Source organism: Megalobrama amblycephala, linkage group LG19, assembly GCF_018812025.1.
Source record: "Megalobrama amblycephala isolate DHTTF-2021 linkage group LG19, ASM1881202v1, whole genome shotgun sequence".
NCBI classification, from domain to species: domain Eukaryota; kingdom Metazoa; phylum Chordata; class Actinopteri; order Cypriniformes; family Xenocyprididae; genus Megalobrama; species Megalobrama amblycephala.
In genome coordinates this window covers 2120275-2142985 of record NC_063062.1, presented here as the reverse complement: position 1 = coordinate 2142985, position 22711 = coordinate 2120275, and the positions used below count along the sequence as shown (strand labels likewise).

Genomic DNA, 22711 nt, shown 5'->3' with positions numbered 1-22711 from the left:
TTTGTTCTTGTTCCAGAAGTGTTTCACTCTGATATATGGCACAGATAGATGTTTTAACATGTTTCTAACATGATTTAGCACATTGCTAACATGTTGCTAACATAATTTAACATCATTGCTAGCATGATAAGCATGTTGTTATCATGACATTACTTTCAAGTTAAGTCGAAAAGATTGTATTTACGAGCTGAACGCACATGAACGCCACAACAATGTTGTAAATACGAGCGGGGAGCTCGGGATTTTCTTTAAGCCCCGATCTGAACGAGTTGGGGGCGTGTCAGTGAGAAGCATGGCGAAATACCACAATACTTATAGGTATTTAACAGTGACATTGTTGGGCTTTTCTATTTACAATGAAGTAAGTTGATTCCCAGCAAAAAATATGATAACATCATAATATAACAATATAATATGTAACAATAAAGCTTACAATAAATTAATTAAAAACATAAAAAAGTGACATACAACTAATGCACATTCTTTGCTCTACATTTTCTAGAAGTAAAAGTGTTGTTATTTTGTGTAATTTAGAGAAGGCACGCCGCCATCATACTCCGACGAAAGTGACTTGAACGCACCTACTGTCGTAAACACGACTTCCCACCTCGTAAATACGAACTTCCCAGGAGGACTTAAACGCACTATTAATAATTATGTTGCTAACATGATTTAGCATGTAAAATGTTGCTAACATGATTTAACATTGCTAGCATGTCGTTAGCAAGATTAGAACATTGTTAGCATGATTTTACATGTAGATAGCATGATTTAACATTGCTAACATGTTTCTAGCACTATTAGCAAGTTGTTAGCATGATTTAGCAAGTCACAATATGGGGAAAATAATGAACATTCAAGCAGGAAAACCGGGGCAACCTGTCACTCACATGAGATCCACCAATAGCAAACCACAACTATCCAATCAATTCCCCACAGACAAAATCAAGCCCCGCCCTACATTTGTTCTTGTTTGAGAAGCGTTTCACTCGGATATACGGCGCAATAGAGAAGAAAAGACTAGTGAAACTTCTGTTTCATGCCGACTTTAAATTAATTTCAGTTCTCTTCTGTATTTCACTTATTTCAGCTCTGGCTGTGTTCCAAATTGAGTACTAGTGTACGGTTTACTGTATACTGCCAAATAAATAGTATGCAAAGCAGTATGCATTAATATTTGAATTTTTAATCAAGTTTTTGAGTCTGAACTTTTGCAAGTCTAATCAAAATCTTTCAGTTCATTTGTGACACAGTAAATGGAAGGAGAAGTTGAGCATGAACAATCTCACACAGTGAGCAAATGTAGACTGTAATACAGAAACGAGTGTTCATACTGTGTTATTCACATCTCAACACAATTTCAGTTCCTTCTCAGTCTTTCAAGCATCATCTTACAGTCTTTTAGTTAAAGCATTCATTATGCATTTAAAGTGATATTTAAAAAATTGTTATGCATTCTTCATCTGAATCATCTGATGATGTGAAAGTCATCCACCTGTTCAGGTTCTTCAGCTGGTATAGTGTCGAAGTCTGATTCGCTCACGTGTTCGGCATCAGCTCTCCCTGTCCTGACGCCCAGTCCTCAAGCTCCGCCTCTCCGCTGGAGAGAATGGGCGTGTCCACAGAAAGACCACGCCTCTTCCCAAACACGTGCTCCTGCAGCTCTACGATGTCATGACGGATATCTGCCATCATCAGTAACAGGAAGTCGAACGACCCTGGAGGACCCTGAAGAGGACAGAGAGATTTCACTTCAGAACTGGATTCACATGTGTTTGTCCAGCAGCAGCAGAATCATTAGTGTTCAAGTTTCAGGTGACCATAAAAAGACATTTTGGTTAAATTAACCAAGGAAACATCTCTCATTTTCATTTAGCTTAAGTTGATGTACTAAAATGACTAAAACTAAAATAAAATTAATAAAAACTATTAAATATATAAAACTATACATATATATAAAAAATAATATATATATTAAATTTTTTATTATTTTATATTTTTATATAAAAAAAAATGACTAAAACTTTAACAAAAATTACAATGAAAAAAGAAAATATAAAAAAAAAACAATTCAAACTATTAATAAAAACTAAACTGAAATAAAATAAAGCATGAAACAAACATGAACTTATTTTATTTATCATTTTAATTTAGTTTAACTTAATGTACTAAAGTAACTAAAACTGAAATAAAAATCAATTAAAAAAAATTAAATATCCAAAATGTCTAAATATATATAAAAATATATAATAATAAATAATAAAAAATAAAGTAAAAAATAATATATATATATATATATATATATATATATATATATATATTATATATAAAATATATATATATATATATATATATATATATATATATATATATATATATATATAAAATTAAAAATTATATATATATATATATATATATATATATATATATATATATATATATATATATATATATATATATAAAATTAAAAATTATATATAAAAATAAAAACCAATTCAAACTATTAATAAAAAACTATAATAGTGTTTTAATGATACTAAAATTGTAGTATTTGTCTTCTAAATGATCATGTCATCATTGCTGATTATATTCTTTCTAAAACAATCTTTAATCTCTAACTTTTTTAAAAAACAGTCATATATAATATAATGGTTATATTCTTTTTTTCTTAAATAATCTTTAATCTTTTGCATTAAATGTATAAAGTTCACAAAAAAGAAAAAGAAAACTGAAATGACCACAAATAAAAGTGTAAATGATTTAATTAGGCGCTTCAGGCTCTGTACCGGACACTTATCTGATTATAGAAGTTCAATATTTAGATTTAGAACAAACCCAGACTGAGAATTTTAACATATATTTAATATAATAAATAATATTTTAATCCAGTGCCGCGAGGAAGAACTTACCGGAGATCCTCTCGGTCCAGGAAACCCTCTGTCGCCCTGTAGAGAAAGATTCATAAATCACAATTAATCTGATTCATATTGTTTCTACATCAATCACAGACAGTGTAATAAATCATAAATAACAGTAAACTGCCATCATAGTTCAGTATGGTGTTCATTTACGTAAAGCGAGATACGTGCCTTCTGTCCGTCTTTACCAGGTGCTCCTGGAGCTCCCTAAACAGACACAGGAAAACACTGATCAAACGCTCACAAAACACAACATTAATCATGCAAAGCCTGATATATGAAATAAGTGTCAGAATTGTATTTGTTTATTGAATCTCTAGGCAACAAAATGCTTGCACACGTGTTTGTCATATTTGACTCATATAGTGAAAATATCGAGTTCTGTATCAAATATTACAGGGTTGAAACAGTCAGATGTTCTTCTCCTCCAGCATGAAGTACAGTGAGAATATGAAGCATTCAGTGTTTGTAATGAAACTCCTCTGTGATTCTGTTGAGTTCTGAGAGTGTTTTTACCACCGGTCCCCGTCTGCCCGTCTTTATGTGCTCCAGATCGGGTTGAGGCCCCATCAGACCCATGTCTCCTCTGGGCCCCTGGGGTCCCGACGGCCCGCGCTCTCCTTTCTCACCCCGCTCACCTAAAACATGATGAATATTATTACATAAAATAATATATTTATTGTGTGTGTGTGTATGTATCTGTCTGTGTGTGTGTGTGTTTACCTGGCGGTCCAGGAGGTCCAGGAGGTCCTGCTGGTCCAGTGACGGTGTGAATATCAGGATTTTTCACTGTTCTCCCATGAGCCGGTTTGTGGCTGTTGTTTTCCAGACTGGGAGATGAACCCTACACAGATGAGATGTGTGTGAGCTTATCAGGTGTGTGTGTGTGTGTGTTACCTGTGCAGGTGTGTGTGTGTGTGTGTGTGTGTGTGTTACCTCTGCAGGTGTGTGTGTGTGTGTGTGTTACCTGTGCAGGTGTGTGTGTGTTACCTGTGCAGGTGTGTGTGTGTGTGTGTGTGTGTGTGTGTGTGTGTGTGTTACCTGTGCAGGTGTGTGTTACCTGTGCAGGTGTGTGTGTGTGTGTGTTACCTGTGCAGGTGTGTGTGTGTGTGTGTGTGTGTGTGTGTGTGTGTGTGTGTGTGTGTTACCTGTGCAGGTGTGTGTTACCTGTGCAGGTGTGTGTGTGTGTGTGTGTGTGTGTGTGTGTGTGTGTGTGTGTGTGTGTGTGTGTGTGTGTGTGCGTTACCTGTGCAGGTGTGTGTGTGTTACCTGTGCAGGTGTGTGTGTGTGTGTGTGTTACCTGTGCAGGTGTGTGTGTGTGTGTGAGTGTGTGTGTTACCTGTGCAGGTGTGTGTGTGTGTGTGTGTGTGTGTGTGTGTGTGTGAGTGTGTGAGTGTGTGTGTTACCTGTGCAGGTGTGTGTGTGTGTGTGTGTGTGTTACCTGTGCAGGTGTGTGTGTGTTACCTGTGCGTGTGTGTGTGTTACCTGTGCAGGTGTGTGTGTGTGTGTGTGTGTGTGTGTGTGTGTGTGTGTGTGTGTGTGTGTGTGTTACCTGTGCAGGTGCGTGTGTGTGTGTGTGTGTTACCTGTGCAGGTGTGTGTGTGTGTGTGTGTGTGTGTTACCTGTGCAGGTGTGTGTGTGTGTGTGTGTGTGTGTGTGTGTGTGTGTTACCTGTGCAGGTGTGTGTGTGTGTGTTACCTGTGCAGGTGTGTGTGTGTGTGTGTGTGTGTGTGTGTGTGTTACCTGTGCAGGTGTGTGTGTGTGTGTGTGTGTGTGTGTGTGTTACCTCTGCAGGTGTGTGTGTGTGTGTGTGTGTGTGTGTGTGTGTGTGTTACCTGTGCAGGTGTGTGTGTGTGTGTGTGTGTGTGTGTGTGTGTGTGTGTGTGTTACCTGTGCAGGTGTGTGTGTGTGTGTGTGTGTGTGTGTGTGACCTGTGCAGGTGTGTGTGTGTGTGTGTGTGTGTGTGTGTGTTACCTGTGCAGGTGTGTGTGTGTTACCTGTGCAGGTGTGTGTGTGTGTGTGTGTGTGTGTGTGTGTGTGTGTGTGTGTGTTACCTGTGCAGGTGCGTGTGTGTGTGTGTGTGTGTGTGTGTGTGTGTGTGTGTGTGTGTGTGTGTTACCTGTGCAGGTGTGTGTGTGTGTGTGTTACCTGTGCAGGTGTGTGTGTGTGTGTTACCTGTGCAGGTGTGTGTGTGTGTGTTACCTGTGCAGGTGTGTGTGTGTGTGTGTGTGTGTGTGTGTGTGTGTGTGTTACCTGTGCAGGTGTGTGTGTGTGTGTGTGTTACCTGTGCAGGTGTGTGTGTGTGTGTTACCTGTGCAGGTGTGTGTGTGTTACCTGTGCAGGTGTGTGTGTGTGTTACCTGTGCAGGTGTGTGTGTGTGTGTGTGTGTGTGTGTGTGTGTGTGTGTGTGTGTTATCTGTGCAGGTGTGTGTGTGTTACCTGTGCAGGTGTGTGTGTGTGTGTGTGTGTGTGTGTGTGTTACCTGTGCAGGTGTGTGTGTGTGTTACCTGTGCAGGTGTGTGTGTGTGTGTGTTACCTGTGCAGGTGTGTGTGTGTTACCTGTGCAGGTGTGTGTGTGTGTGTTACCTGTGCAGGTGTGTGTGTGTGTGTTACCTGTGCAGGTGTGTGTGTGTGTGTGTGTTACCTGTGCAGGTGTGTGTGTGTTACCTGTGCAGGTGTGTGTGTGTGAGTGTGTGTGTGTGTTACCTGTGCAGGTGTGTGTGTGTGTTACCTGTGCAGGTGTGTGTGTGTGTGTGTGTTACCTGTGCAGGTGTGTGTGTGTGTGTTACCTGTGCAGGTGTGTGTGTGTGTGTGTTACCTGTGCAGGTGTGTGTGTGTTACCTGTGCAGGTGTGTGTGTGTGAGTGTGTGTGTGTGTTACCTGTGCAGGTGTGTGTGTGTGTTACCTGTGCAGGTGTGTGTGTGTGTGTGTGTGTGTGTGTGTGTGTGTGTGTTACCTGTGCAGGTGTGTGTGTGTGTGTGTGTGTGTGTGTGTTACCTGTGCAGGTGTGTGTGTGTGTGTTACCTGTGCAGGTGTGTGTCCCAGCAGCAGTTTGATCTGCAGTAAATTGCTCCTCATGTTCATGAAGTCCTGACAGCTGAGAGAACAGGATCCAGAGCTCATCTGAGTGTCCGACTTGACGGAGGAGTTCACTGAGACACAGAGACACACGGATCACTCACACACATCACACACTGACTGGGTGAATCACACACTCACACACTCACGGTTGTGTACGGGTTCACAGGAGCGCTGATCTGCTGTCAGTGTGAATCCAGCATTACAGCTGCAGCGGAAGCTTCCAGGAGTGTTTTCACACACATGTTCACACACACTGCTGTTTGACTCCTCACACTCATCCACATCTGGACCACAGAGAGAGAGAGGTGAATGTGTGTGTGTGTTTGAACACAGTATGCTGTAAACACGTGACCTTCAGTACTGACCTATGCAGTATGGATGCTGCCGTTGGCGATGTCTCTCTCGGTCGAAACGGAAACCCTCGTAACACGTGCACAACACTCGACCGAAGTTATCCGTGCACTGCTGCTCACAGGGAGAGCCGGCGCACACGTCCAGACCTGTTTTTAACATAATTATTATTATGACACCACATGAAATCACAGTTTAAGCTTTTAGTTCATTTGTATGTTAGTGAACTGCTTAAAGTGGACAATTCACATTCAGCACACCAATATAATCATTTAAAATGAATTCAACAGACCGAAAACATTCATGATCTTGTTCTCAGTGGTGTATATAGAAGAAAGTTCCTAATTCAATAGGAAATAAAAATAAAAATAATAAATAAACAAATAAAATAAATATATGTAAATATAAAAACTAATAAAAATTATATATATATATATATATATATATATATATATATATATATATATATATATATATATAATTTTTTATTAGTTTTTATATTTACATATATTTATTTTATTTGTTTATTTATTATTTTTATTTTTATTTCCTATTGAATATATATATATATATATATATATATATATATATAAAATAAAGGTAAATAAATAAATAATGAAAATATATAAAATAAATTTAAAAAATATAAAATACAAATAAACAATAAATAAATACAAATAAATAAGATGAATAAACAAGCAAATTAAAGAAATAAATGTAAATATATAAAAATTAAGAAAATAAATAAAGTAAATAAATAAATAAAAATACAGTAAAAACTAATAAACAAATTCATAAATAAAACAATAAATAAAAAATAAAAATAAACACAAATAAATAAAAGTAATAAATAAAATAAATAAAATAAAAAAATATAAAAATAAAACAAATAAAATATATATATAAAAATAAAAAATAAAATAAATAGATAATTAAAATATATGAAATAAATAAAAAATAAAATATATAAAATACAAATAAACAATAAATAAATATAAATAAATAAGATGAATAAATAAGCAAATAAAATAAATAAATGTAAATATATAAAAATAAAGACAATAAATAACATAAATAAATAAATAAATAAATAAAAATACATTTAAAAACAAATTAATAAATAAAACAATAAATAAAAGTAATAAACAAATAAAATAAACAAAATAAAACAAATAAAATAAATTTAAATAAAAACAAAATAAATAAATAAATATAAATAAAACAAAAAAATCTATAAACAAACAAAAATAATACATAATAAATACAAACAAATAAGATGAATAAAATAAATAAATGTTAATATATAAAATAAAAACAAATAAAAACAACAAATAAATAAATTAATATCAGAATGATCATTTCTGGGTGAACTAGTCTGGTAATAAATCTCTTCATCATCGCAAAAAAACAAATACATCTTTCAGACATATATAATGACTGATTGTTTTCCAGTATAATAGATGAGCTGAAGGTTTTACCTACTTTCTGGCACACACTGACCCATCACAAACCTGAAGCCTTCGCAGCACTTTCTCCTGCAGACACAATCAACAGCACAATACAATCCACCAATTAACAGAAACATAATTCATAAAATGAATGATGAATGAATGTAGTAAAGTTTTTCTTTGATAATCTAAACTCAATCTTTCATGAGTCTCAAGCGACTTTCTGCATCACAGTCCATCAAAATAAGCTTCAAATGAAGGCAGTGAAAGTGTGTTTATTTTCTCAACACTCGTCCAGCAGTCAGACTCAAGAGACTGTCTTTCCTCTCTTCATCACTCCATCCATCATGTTCTCTTCCTCCTGTCATCACTTCTGTTTTTCCCACTCTTCATCTGTCCATTCACAGGTGTTTTTCTACAGTTGATGTTGTTCACATACAGCCTTCCTCAAACCACAAACGACGAGCTCCGATCGTCAGGACGTTTGTGTCGTCAGCATGTCAGATCTGTTCCTGTGACCCTTGACCCCCTGACCTCTCATCTGACCTCTCTCAACACACATCATAGACTTCGACTGTTGTTTAAATAGATCATTATAATGACTGCAGACTAACCAAAACCTAAAAAGAAAAAACTAAATACATTTTTACTTTACTTTAGAGGACGTCGTGTCAGATTTAGCTCACTTCTGATCAATTTCTATTTCTAATTCAATGCAGACAGAGCAAATGTCTCTCGTCACACTTGAAGCGTTTGTTCTTCAGTCACACCTCTAGAACTCAGAGCACCAGCAGGTATCCCATAAAGCACCGCAATCGCAGCAGCTGTGATCACGAGCGGGCACTTCCTCTCGCAGGATTTACAGTCGGATCTCCTGCCGGGAGCCTGAAGCTTCGGTTCACACGGATCTGAAGGAGCTCACGCCTCCGATCACTGCTGAGAACACGCTGCCGATGAGAAACAGTCAAACTGATCACTGCCGCAAAAACCTCCATTTGATCTCCATTAGATCTCACTGGGGTTTAGAGAAACAACTGAGGCGATAAAGCAAGAACCTGCTAATGGGCAGTTTTCTGACTCCTTTGAGAGTTTTTTTTTTGTTTAAGCATAAACTCACTTTATTTTGATACATTTCTCAGAAAACAAAAATTGTTTTGCATCTCCAGCAGTCAAAAGTTTGAAATTTTGAGATTGAGATTTTATAATGTTTTTGAAAGAAGTCTTTTCTGCTCACCTGAATGTATTTGATCAAAAAGAAAAAATCACAAAATATTATTACAATGTAAAACAGCTGTTTTCTATGTGAATATATTAAAAAATGTAATTTATTCCTGTGATCAAAGCTGAATTTATTTGATTGAAAATACAGTCAAAATCACAAATTATTATTATAACTTAAAATAGCTGTTTTTTATGTAAATATATAGTAAAATATAATTTATTTCTGTGATCAAAGCTGAATTTATTTGATTGAAAATACAGTCAAAATCACAAATTATTATTATAACTTAAAATAGCTGTTTTTTATGTAAATATATAGTCAAATGTAATTTATTCCTGTGATCAAAGCTGAGTTTATTTGATTGAAAATACAGTAAAAATCACAAATTATTATTATAATTTAAAATAGCTGTTTTTTATGTAAATATATAGTAAAATGTAATTTATTCCTGTGATCAAAGCTGAATTTATTTGATTAAAAATACAGTAAAAATCACAAAATATTATTATAATTTAAAATAGCTGTTTTTTATGTAAATATATAGTAAAATGTAATTTATTCCTGTGATCAAAGCTGAATTTATTTGATTGAAAATACAGTAAAATCACAATTATTATAATTTAAAATAGCTGTTTTTTATGTAAATATATAGTAAAATGTAATTTATTCCTGTGATCAAAGCTGAATTTATTTGATTGAAAATACAGTAAAATCACAATTATTATAATTTAAAATAGCTGTTTTTTATGTAAATATATAGTAAAATGTAATTTATTCATGTGAGCAAAGCTGAATTTATTTAATTAAAAATATATAAAAAAATCACTTATTATTATAATTTAAAACAGCTGTTTTCTATGTGAATATATAGTAAAGTGTAATTTATTCCTGTGATCAAAGCTGAATGTTTTCAAAAAAATGTTTTCAACACTGATAATAATAAGAACCATTATTAATAAATAAGCACCAATAATAATTGAGCAGCAAATAATATTAGAATGATTTCTGAAGGATCATGTGACTGAAGACTGGAGTAATGATGCTGAAAATTCAGCTTTGATCACAGAAATAAATTATATTTTACTATATATTCACATAGAAAACAGCTGATTTACAATGTAATAATATTAAGTGATTTTTACTGTATTTTTAATCAAATAAATTCAGCTTTGATCACAGAAATAAATTACATTTTTCAATATATTCACATAGAAAACACTTATTATAAATTATAATAATATTTCACAATTTTCACTGTATTTTTAATCAAATATATGCAGCTTTGGTGAGCAGAAGAGACTTCTTCACAAAACTAAAAATTAAAAGTCTTAATTATTCCAAACTTCTGACCACGAGTGTATCTTGATTTCTAAATATTTGTGATTGTTTTCTGCTAACTGCACACATGATCTGAGGAATCATTCATCTCTGGTATGAATTACTACACAGAATAACACTGCGGTCTCACCCCAGACCGGGTCGTAACACCATCCACATGGACTCTGTTTCGGTCTTGTGTTCTGAACTTTTCCACTTCTTAATAACCTCAGAAACAACACCTACGACATGACTGTCGGTCCAGACGCTGGTTTGGCCAGCAGTGAGACACAAACCACAATATTTCAGCAGTGAACAATCACAGGGTTGTGAAAGACATTTGACTCTCATATGGAAAGTAAAACGTTCCTCTGAATATATATATATATTTAGAGTAATGTTGTACTTTCCATATGAGAGTCAAAACCTGGCTGAGAGTCACATGATCAAGAGTCACATGATCATCCATAAAGCCAAACACACCAATTCATGTCATAGACAGTCACATTAGCACTGTTCTCACGCTCGCCGTCTGGGAACCAAACGTTTAAAAGTTCAAATCATGAACTGGAGCTTTAAGTCAAGTCAGCTTCATTTCTACAGATTGAAAAGCAGCTTCAGAAGACAACAGTGTCGCAATTCAGTTCAATGTTGATTCAGTTTAGTTCAATGTTGCAACGTTCATCATGAAACAAATTCACTTCTACTATAAACAAAAGTAACTGTCCCTCTGTTATGAATGACTTACAGTGGAACTAAGAACTCAAAGAGCTTCATCCAAAACAATGATGTACATGTGATAAAGAATCCAAAACATCCACATATGAGTCACATGTATGATGATGTGTGAATCATGTGACAGTGACCTGAGACAGACGCTTCTCTGTCCTCCGGCTCTCAGACACGGATACTTCACGGTCAGCATCTTATTCTCCGGACAATCCTCTCTGCAGGAGAAACAGAAAATCAGCTGATATTTGTGTGTTTTTTTGCATCCTCCTATCATTGTCTTTTGCTTAAATGATTGTCTTGTGTTCTCATGGTAATAACAGATCAAATGCATGAGAGAGAAAAACAGGTTATCAGGCAATGTTCAGAGTGAAACTATGGATGGAAAGACTTTCTCTGCTGTCATTAAATCCATCAAAGCATTTTTGAGAGTATTAATGTCTCTCATGATAATGAAATGATTCTTGAACTGAAGAATCCAATCATTTCTTGGATCATCAGTAACACTTCACTATAACACTAACAATGAACAATACTTCTATTAATTATTTACTAAAACATTATTAAAATAAAAAATTAGTTCATTGTGAACTTACATGAACATTTTCAACATTCATACATTTTGCATTGCTCATTGTTGGTAAAAGTTAATGCAAATGAGATTTTATCCAGAGATGTGACAGATCAGATGAGAAACACTCACTGCGAGGCGTCAGACGCGTTCACGCCGCACGTCCACAGAAGCACGCACAAGACGCCAAACGGCGCGCGCAAAAGTCGCGTCATCTCACTGTCACGGTGCTTCCACGCGTCTCACGAGACTGCAGAACTTCCTCAAATAAACAAAAAACATGTTCAGTCCAGCAAACTCACAGCTGTGAGCGCGCACTAAGAGTGAGAGCGCGAGAGTGAGCGCGCACTAATCCACACTTCAGCACAGAAAACATGACAGATGAAGCTCCGCCTCTTCCACACACCTTAACACTGTGCAACTCATTAATAATTCAGTACCTCATTTGCATTTAAACATGGACATAAAAAATATGATATATGCATGCATTTTATTTTATTAGCCTACATGTTATTTCACTGCACATTAAAAGTGTGCCAGTTCTTGCAATATTGGACTGTGAATAAATTGTCACATATTTAAGCTGTATCCTGATAATAATTCAGAACAGCAAACACCAGCATTAAAATCACAAAAATAAATATTTCTAGTTTGTCTCAGTATGAAAATAAAACGTGCAGTTATTAGAACAATCATTATATTATATTAAATGATTTTTACTTATTGCATTAATGATAGTTAATGTTGGTGAATAAATCAGCTATTTATTATTGAATTATTTCTTAAAAGGCATCAAATTTTCAAGAAAATTGATTAAATATCAACAATATGATCAGTTTATTTGTAGTCTTGATGGATATAAAGAAATATGAATATATATGGGTTTTACAAAGACGTTTAGATGTCCGCATCAATAGAAATTTACAAAAGTGATTTTATATGCATAGAAAGCACATTAAATGCAAGGAAAACATCTACTTTTAAGGTTTCAAATACCTTTTGGGAGAATAAAATGCCAAAATGTGGGTGAAATAATGTTCCTTTGTCATTCAGTGTAACACTTATATTTATGTAAAATTATTTATGACCTGTACGTATTAAAATATATAAAAGAATAAGTGAGAATACTCAATTTTATTGCATTTTAAATGAGTGAAAAATTCTTGCTGACAAATGGGCAAAAGCTAGGATTTAAAAATGTCAAATGACAATTAATTAGCATTTGGGGTAAAAGATGATAAAAAAAAAAAGATGCATTGAAAAACAACAACAACAACAACAATTCAAAGCTGAATTTCAATTATTGTTTTGATGCTTGAAAACCCTTTTTCGTCTTTGACTCATACAGAGATGCACGTGATAAATGATGGAATCAGTGTTTGTGTTAAAGAGGTTTTTAGGCTTTTAGTACACTTCAGTTTTTCAGTTTAAAAATGCTTGTTTGGTTGTTGGTTTCGACGTTCTTCAGTAAGTTATATAATACGGTCAGATTATATCAGTTATTGTCCTCTTCTAAACAAAAGCTTTAACCGTCTCCTGATGGACGCTCTGGAAACACATGCTTCTGCTCATGACAAATGAATATTTTTGAGGGTAACCCTCCCAAACCCAAACCTAAACCAGCACCCCAAACCTCACAAACACCCCCACACCAAACTCATTCCCACCGGTATAAAATGATTCATAAAATACATATTAAACAGCCACAGAAAGACTTTGGTTCATTACTGCTGACCGCACAAGCCCGATCCGAACAGTTCCCACGTTATCCGTCTGAAAGCTTTCTTCTGTTTGTCAGGATCCGCTGATGACGGATGTGATTCAACATACGAGCATTACTGGGAAATATGCTTACACTTTATTTTGATGGTCCATTTTTAAGTAACTTTGCCATAACTCTCATGAGATAATTAGAAGACTGTAGGTTAGTAGAATAAAATGTCTAAAGTGGACCATTGAATTATAGAGTAACCAAAACTATTTATAAATATTTTTCTACATACATATTCTAAATGCATTTGAGTCAAGAACTTTTAGAAAAGACTATCTCAAGATGAGAATGTAAAGTACAGCAGAAACATCAAGATACATTTACTTCTGATGTGAGAAATTTCTAAAACATAAACAAATATCTGCTTATTTTCCCCTTGTATTAACTTTATTTTTCTGACCCCACTTGCAGATATTGTTCTTGTTTTAAGCATAAACTAATTTTGATAAATTAACAAGACTTAATATCTTCGTTGGATGTTCGTCTAACATATTTAAGTGTTACAAATTGTTCAAAAGTAACATTGCAATAATGTTTGCAAAATGGAACGTTCCCTGAACGTTCACACAACCAAGAAAAAAACGGAATGTTCAGAAACATTCCGAAATAACATTAGCAAAACGTTCTCAGAACACACTTCTGTCTGTTTTTGATTGCGCTGATAAAAAGGCCTATACTGTATTATATATTGATTTATATATTTAGGAAATAAAGCTCTGCATTGATCTATTTTCAGGTGATTTGTGATATACAGGTGCTGGTCATATAATTAGAATATCGGGAAAAAATATTGTAAACTATTTTTAAAAATGAAACTTTCATTTATTCTAGATTCCCAACATGTGAAGTAAAACATTTTTTTAAATTTTGATGATTAGAGCGTACAGCTCATGAAAGTCCAAAATCCAGTATCTCAAAATATTAGAATATTTACATTTGAGTTTCATTAAATGACCATCCCTACAGTATAAATTCTGGGTATCTCTTGTTCTTTGAAACCACACTAATGGGGAAGACTGCTGACTTGGCAATGGTCCAGGAGACAATCATTGACACCCTCCACAAAGAGCGTAAGTCACAGATGGTCATTACTGAATGTGGTGGCTGTTTACAGAGTGAAATATCAAAGCATATTAAATGCAAAGTTGACTAGAAGGAAGAAATTTGGTAGGCAAAGGTGCACAAGCAACAGGGATGACCGCAAGCTTGAGAATACTGTCAAGTAAAGCTGATTCAAACACTTGGGAGAGCTTCACAATGAGTCAAATGAAGCCGGAGTCAGCGCATCAAGAGCCACCACACTCAGACATCTTCAGGAAAAGGACTACCGAGCCACTTCTGAAACAGAAACAACGTCAGAAGCATCTTACCTGGGCTAAGGAGAAAAAGAACTGGACAGTGAACAGTGGTCGAAAGTCCTCTTTTCAGGTAAAAGTAAATTTTGAATTTCATGTTGAAATCATGGTCCCAGAGTCTAAAGGAAGACTGGAGAGGCACAGAATCCAAGCTGCTTGAAGTCTAGTGGGAAGTTTCTGAAGTTAGTAATGATTGGGGGGGCCGTGACATCTGCTGGTGTCGGTCCATTGTGTTTTATCAAGTGCAGAGTCAATGCAGCCATCTTCCAGGATATTTTGGAGCACTTCATGCTTCCATCTGCTGACAAGCTTTATGGAGATGCTGATTTCCTTTTCCAGCAGGACTTTAGCACCTGCCCACAGTGCAAAAACCATTTCCAAGTGGTTTGCTGACCATGATATTACTGTGTTTTATTGGCCAGCCAACATGCCTGACCCCTGAATCTATGGGATATTTTCAAGAGAAAGATGAGAAACAGTCGATCCAACAATATACAGATGATCTGAAGGCTCAGTAGTGCCTCAGCAGTGCCACAGGCTGATCACTTCCATACTTCACTGATGCTGTAATTTGTGCTAGGAGCAAGTCATTTGCTGTAATATGTGCTGCCGACCAAGTACTGAGTGTACAAATGAACATACTTTAAAGAACTTGAACTTTTCTGTTTTGAAAATCCATTTTTTGATTGATCTTAAGAAATATTCTAATATTTTGAGATACTGGATTTTGGACTTTCATGAGCTGTACGCTCTAATCGTCAAAAAAAACAAAACAAAAAAAAAAAAAAAAACTTTCATTTTTAAAAATAATTTACAATAAAAAAATGAACTTTTTCACAATATTCTAATTATATGACCAGCACCTGTAATTCAGAGCCAGTGGTTCAGGCCATATAAATCTCACTACATATATATATTAAAAAGTCCATATTGTGCTCTAGTGTCACTTTACACATGATAGATGGAATTTATTTCACTCAGATTATTACTTGTCATGCAGAAGAGCCTGAGAGACTCGATGATCATAATATGTGAAATATAGAGGTCATTATACAGAACATCTGAGCAGTTATTATCAGAGGAACATCATTAATATCCTTATTTAAAAAAAAAACAATAAAACATCACAGCTTGATTATTCTGAAAACATGTGTGCAGTTTCTATGAAATGCCAAATAAACTAGCCATCTGAACTAACACAGAATATTCTTCTGTTCCAATAATAATAATAATTAATTACATTTATATAGCACTTTACATATGGGAATCTGAGTTGGAGTCTGTGATTTAAGAGTGTTTTAAGGCTGGAGAGAGTTAAACACAAAAAATTCATGACACGCCTATAAAAACATTTATAGGGCCACAAATGAACTTCTAAAGAATTTACAGAGAATTTAATAGATAAAGTCGCAGAGGGAGAGAACGAACTCATCTGCACACGATCAGTCTGTGTTCTTTTACAATTAAATTAGTTTTATTGTGATAAATAATATACAAGATTTCTGTTTTCCTGTAAACAATTAACTGCATGTGTTATTAATTCCTCTGACTGTATTAAAGTTGAGTTTATGCTTAAAACAAGAACAAATATCTGCCAATGGAGTCAGAAAAATCAACTTCATTCAAAGTGGAAACAAGTTGATTTTTCTGACTTTATGGCAGATATTTGTTCTTTTTCTTGCTCATTTTGATGCATTTTTCATTGATATCTTCAGTCGTTTTGCTTCTCCAGTAAATGCATCTTGATTTAAGAATGTTTAGATGGAAAACAAGACAGAAATAATGAGGAAGAACATCATAGTTTGACTGTATGTGTCACTAACATGCCAAAGAAAAGCAGAAAACTATCCTTAACAAGCCGTCCTCGTTGTAAGTTCAGTGAGTTAATGGGAAATGTAGGATGGATATGAAACAAATTGGACCACAAGTTCTTTAACGAGTGTGTTTATGAGCTCAAACGAGTGAGAAACATTTGAAATCACGGATGGATACAGATGAACAGATGCTGACAGCAGCTTTACATGTTCATCTGAAGACTTTAGGCTTCCTGTGAGATCTACAAAACAAGCACTTCTGAATCCACATATTACATTTAATTATATCTAATTATATATATATATATATATATATATATATATATATATATATATATATATATATATATATATATATTGCTGTATATCCTCAGTGTTCTGCAGGGGGCGCTACAACATCTTCACAGTCAGTCGGTTTAGCTGCACTGTGTGTGTGAACAAACTTTTGGTGGATTGTGGGTAACACCAATCATATGTGTGTGTGTGTGTGTGTGTGTGTGTGTGTGTGTGTGTGTGTGTGTGTGTGTGTGTGTGTGTGGCTACAACAAAACAGGAAGTAAAACCGGTGATGTGATAGTATGATATGACCATAATCATATGTTGATGTTTATTTATGATCAGTTATTACAGAACTCTGTCACATATTAAGTCTGTTTGAATAAAGATTGACTGATAATCAAAAAAGATTATAAATATAAGGTTATATATATATAACTGAACGTCTGAGTTAATCACCCATTGCCAGGTCCAGGATCTGGTTCTGGATGAAAGAGGAAAAACACTGTCAGATACTCAATGCACTTCATAAAACATCTCCACATAATGAGATTATTTATTAATTTATCTATTCATCCTTCCTTATTTATTCTACTGATTAAACAAGCAGTGGGAAAACCTGGTAAAATGAAAACCAGAGGAAATATTCAACACAATTCCCATGCTGTGAATAAAAACCGCTCTCACACTCAACTTCTGACTGTTTTAAATCCATCATGTTTGTCAGAAACAGCTTGTCACTAACTGCACTTGCACTAATGATGATTAACAAACAGCACAAACAATCTAAAAAGAAACTAAAGGGATTCTCATGATCTCAAGTATTATATGAGGAACATCTCTTCATAAATTTCCCCACAAAACAAAACATCTCAGACACACGCAGGTCACAAAAACACCTGAATTCACTCACGTTCTGTTGATAATGTGACTTACAGTAAATGACTCCTCATGTCCATTATAGCGGATGATGTTTGTCTGTAATGTCCATCCATTACGCCTCACATCCATCACTGTACTGCCTCTGAAAAGATAAAACTCACAATAAACATAGATGTGCTTTGAGCATTCATAATCCTGCTGCATATTGTGTGTCATTCAAACATTTAGTCACTTTATTTGAAAAGAAATGTATATTTTTATTCATCAAGAACACATTAAATTGATCAAAAGTGACATTTATAATGTTACAAAAGATTTTATTAAAACAAAACTGTTCTTTTGAACTTTCTATTAATCAAAGAATCTTGAATAATAAAATGTACTGCAGTTTTCACAAAAATATGAGCAACAAATCATCATATTAGAATGATTTCTGAAGGATCATGTGACACTGAAGACTGGAGTAATGATGCTGAAAATTCAGCTTTGATCACAGGAATAATTTTACTATATATTCACATAGAAAACAGCTGTTTTAAATTGTAATAATATTTCACATTTTTACTGTATTTTTAATCACATAAATTCAGCTTTGATCACAGGAATAACTTAGTTTACTATATATTCACATAGAAAACAGCTGTTTTAAATTGTAATAATATTTTGTGATTTTTACTGTATTTTTAATGAAATAAATTCAGCTTTGATCGCAGGACTAAATTACATTTTACTATATATTCACATAGAAAACAGCTATTTTACATTACAATAATTTTATTTCAAATTTTTTACTGTTTTTTTAATCAAATAAATTCAGCTTTGATCACAGGAATAAAGTATATTTTACTATATATGTCACAGATCCCCTGTCTCCCTGGACTACAATTCCCATGATCCTCCTGTTTATTCACCTGCACTCACTTCCCTCGTCATCTCCTATCATCACAGATCACCTGCACCTGGACTCTATTATCAGCACCCCCTTTATATTGCACTCACTCCCTTCACTCCTTGTCCGTTCTCTGTTTGTGTTAAGTGCATGTTTGGTGTACTCTGCCTTTTGTTCATTAAAAGTATTACATGTTTGTGGAAATCCGTATCTGCCTCATCTCTACACCAGCAGCCGTAACAATATATTCACATAGAAAACAGCTGATTTAAATTGTAATAATATTTTGTGATTTTTACTGTATTTTCAATCAAATAAATTCAGCTTTGATCACAGGAATAAATTATATTTTACTATTTAAATTGTAATAATATTTCACAATTTTTACTGTATTTTTAAACATATAAATGCAGTCTTGGTGAGCAGAAGAGACCTTTTAAAACATTAAATAATCTTACCGACCACAAACTTGTATGTATGTGCATGTTAAAATGTTAAAATGACATATTTTAAAAGGTTCAAACACTAAACATATTGTTTTGATCTGAATATGGGTTCTGTTTAGTGGGAGGGAATATTTTGCTTACAACATTCAAGCTTTAGGGTGGAAATAAAAATGACGGATTAATGTGATCCAGAAGGAAAACTCCATCACAAACCTCAGAGAAAAACACTGGTGAATTTCCAAATCATCTAAATGTCTGTATGTGGTCATAAATGTGTATTTAAACTAACCACTAACTCACAGACAGACGACTGGTACTATAACAAAAGAGTACTAAAAAGTACCATGGTATTCTTTGGAGTACCATATATTGTAAATGGCATGGCTCATGAATATGGTGATCATATTTACAGTATATATATATATATATATATATATATATATATATATATATATATATATATATATATATCATATAATCACAGTACCAGATCTGATAGCATCACATGTTTTTGACCAGGTGATGTCATTAGTTACAGTACAGTCCAAAAGTTTGGAACCACTAAGATTTTTAATGTTTTTAAAAGAAGTTTCATCTGCTCACCAAGGCTACATTTATTTAATTAAAAATACAGTAAAAAACAGTAATATTGTGAAATATTATTACAATTTAAAATAACTGTTTTCTATTTGAATATATTTCACAAAGTAATTTATTCCCGTGATGCAAAGCTGAATTTTCAGCATCGTTACTCCAGTCTTCAGTGTCACATGATCCTTCAGAAATCATTCTAATATGCTGATCTGCTGCTCAAGAAACATTTAATGTGTACAATTGTACAAAATATTTGTGTACAATATTTTTTTTCAGGATTATTTGATGAATAGAAAGTTCAAAAGAACAGTGTTTATCTGAAATCTAATCTTTTGTAACATTATAAATGTCTTTACTGCCACTTTTGATTGATTTAATGCATCCTTGCTGAATAAAAGTATTCATTTCTTTAATTTCTTTTCAAAAAAATAAAAATAAAAATTCTTACTGACCCCAAACTTTTGAACGGTAGTGTATAATGCTACAGAAGCTTTGTATTTCAGATAAATGCTGTTCTTTTGAACTTTCTATTCATCAAGGAATCCTGAAAGAAAAAGTACACAACTGTTTTCAACATTGAAAATAATCATGAATGTTTATTGAGCAGCAAATCAGCATATTAGAATGATTTCTGAAGGATCATGTGACACTGAAGACTGGAGTAACGATGCTGAAAATTCAGCTTTGCATCACGGGAATAAATGATTTTGTGAAATATATTCAAATAGAAAACAGTTATTTTAAATTGTAATAATATTTCACAATATTACTGTTTTTTACTGTATTTTTAATTAAATAAATGTAGCCTTGGTGAGCAGACGAAACTTCTTTTAAAAACATTACAAATCTTAGTGGTTCCAAACTTTTGGACTGTACTGTATGTTTCCATCCAAAGTTGTGAACAAATTGGAATATTGCATAAAACATTTGCAAATAAAGCATTGTTTCAATCCCATGTGTTCAAGAGAGCAAAATTGTCACTTCCTGGGAAATTAGTGCAAAATATCAGTAATAAAAATCTAAGTTTCTTCAATCGGACTCTTTTTCCTCCATCATAAATGAGTTGGTCTCAGAGCATCAGATGAAACACAATAAACGCTGTCATGGTTAGTCCAGTTATCCAAGTCACATGAGGAATTTATTTGGTAAATGCATTAGTTTATGCGCATGTTTATAAAATTATCCCGCCTCAATTAAGCGCATACATTCTTTATCCACATTTTTAGAACTGATGCACATCTTGACGTTTCCATCCGAGTTTTTTATGCAATAACCCAAAATTCACCTATAAATAGATGGATGGAAACACAGCCTTCACTTTATTCTGACCGTGAGATGCTGCGCTTGTCAGAACGTGACCTCTTGACCTCTGACTTTCAGGAGTGCGCAGGAATGATGAGACACGAGCAGCGCCAGCACCGATCTCAAGGGAGGATGAATGATCAATACTGATGAGAACGAGTGAATCACTGATGAGAAACAGAGAGAACGTGACCTTTCACTGGAATAAATGCATGAGATCATATAAAAATAAACAGACAAAGACTCCCTTATATTCATATTTTTATAAATATCAGAACATTTAACAAGCAGCCGATTCTTTTGTAGGCAAACGGCTGAATCTCATGAAATTAGTGTATTTATTTACTTTTACACATTTCTTTTAAATGTCACAGAGATGCATAAATTGCACATGAATCAGAATGAATCACACATTTGAAAGCTGACTGTTGATTCTTTCACAGAAAACAAGCTTGTCAGCAATCATGATTGACAACACTATCACCAGACAGTTCTTCACAGCAAATTCCCAGAGTTAAATCAACTCTGCTCAGAGTGCATACGGTCCCTCTCTAAATAGTGTTAAAATAACACTGAAGCAGAGTTAAATTTAATGAGATAATTAAGCAATTAATTAAGTAATGATTGCGTATTAGTGATGAACACCTGCTGTTAACAAGCAGAATCACAGAAGAAATAAGAAAAAACAAGAACTACAAGTCACAGCCTTATTAATTGCTTAATTATCTTATTAACTTTAGCTTCAGTGTTACTTTAACACTATTTAGAGAGGGACCATATGCACTCTGAGCAGAGCTGATTTAACTCTGGGGATTTTGCTGTGTTATTCTGTTCAAACAGATCAAAACACAAGCTTTGTGCAGTTAGCTAATATGTTCTTAAATGAAACCTATAACAAATATCTGTGCACGGTCCATAACGCTGAAACACAGACATGCTTTTTAACAAACAGATGCCATTTTTATCAGCAAGGTGCATCGTGCAACTTTTCCACCTAAATAAATGGACAGTACTTGCAATGAATTTGTTTAAAATTATTATTTGATTATAATGCTCATAAAATCAAGTTATCAGAAAATTTCAGCTAGTGCTGGACGGTATACTGGTTCATCAGTTTCGAGTAGCCTATGATATATATATATATATATATATATATATATATATTTTTTTTTTTTTTTTTTTTTTTCTTTTTTCCAAATACCGCCATACGGTGCGTAAACAATTGCTGCGTCTAATAAATGTTCACGAAGAGCTATATGTATATGGACCTCTATTATAACTGTATAGCACGACAATAAATAATCCATACAACTAACTCAAATACCATGTATGATTTCTCCAGTGCGACACGCGAACCACAGAATCCAGTCAGAAATGGAGTTTATTGCATAAAGCGGAATGTCACATTTTTGGATGAATAAATCAAAAGTTGAGCTCTACAATAGATCAAATCTTAATATGGACTAGTGTCTGTGAACATTAAAGCTCAAAAATACTGTTATTGAAATCTGAAGTCTGTATTTTCCGCGTCTCTGTATGAATGAGCGCCACAGTTTCATCTACACGCATACTGAAGCTCGCGGCGTTTTCAGTATGGAAGGCCAAAAGGTTCAAAAACACGTGAATTTTAATATGCGTATTTCACAGGTTAAATACGTGATGTTTACAGTTAACAATGTGCTGATTTTCACGCGCAAACAACATGTATTGTTAAATGCATATTTTACGTGTTGTTAACGTGTTAA

The 22711-nt window shown here is 34.1% G+C and overlaps 1 protein-coding gene across 5 annotated transcripts in view; it reads right to left on the bottom strand.

The window, feature by feature from the left end:
• Positions 1–1166: 1166 nt before the first annotated feature.
• LOC125253798 (collagen and calcium-binding EGF domain-containing protein 1) overlaps positions 1167–22711 on the bottom strand; it is a 71457-nt gene continuing 49912 nt past the window's right edge. For 2 of the 5 annotated variants that reach the window (XM_048167911.1, XM_048167910.1), the window contains exons 2-14: positions 20994–21133; positions 17790–17877; positions 11770–11895; positions 11204–11284; positions 7833–7885; positions 6365–6499; positions 6146–6283; positions 5943–6070; positions 3642–3762; positions 3435–3556; positions 3090–3125; positions 2910–2945; positions 1167–1728 (exon numbers count right to left, since the gene is read on the bottom strand). In XM_048167911.1, the coding sequence (XP_048023868.1) occupies positions 1540–1728; positions 2910–2945; positions 3090–3125; positions 3435–3556; positions 3642–3762; positions 5943–6070; positions 6146–6283; positions 6365–6499; positions 7833–7885; positions 11204–11284; positions 11770–11852 (1122 nt within the window). In that variant the 5' untranslated portion in view covers positions 11853–11895; positions 17790–17877; positions 20994–21133 and the 3' untranslated portion in view covers positions 1167–1539. Of the gene's footprint in view, positions 1729–2909; positions 2946–3089; positions 3126–3434; positions 3557–3641; positions 3763–5942; positions 6071–6145; positions 6284–6364; positions 6500–7832; positions 7886–11203; positions 11285–11769; positions 11900–17789; positions 17878–20949; positions 21134–22711 lie in introns of all 5 variants that reach the window. The other 3 variants (XM_048167912.1, XM_048167913.1, XM_048167914.1) reach the window with 3 other exon arrangements.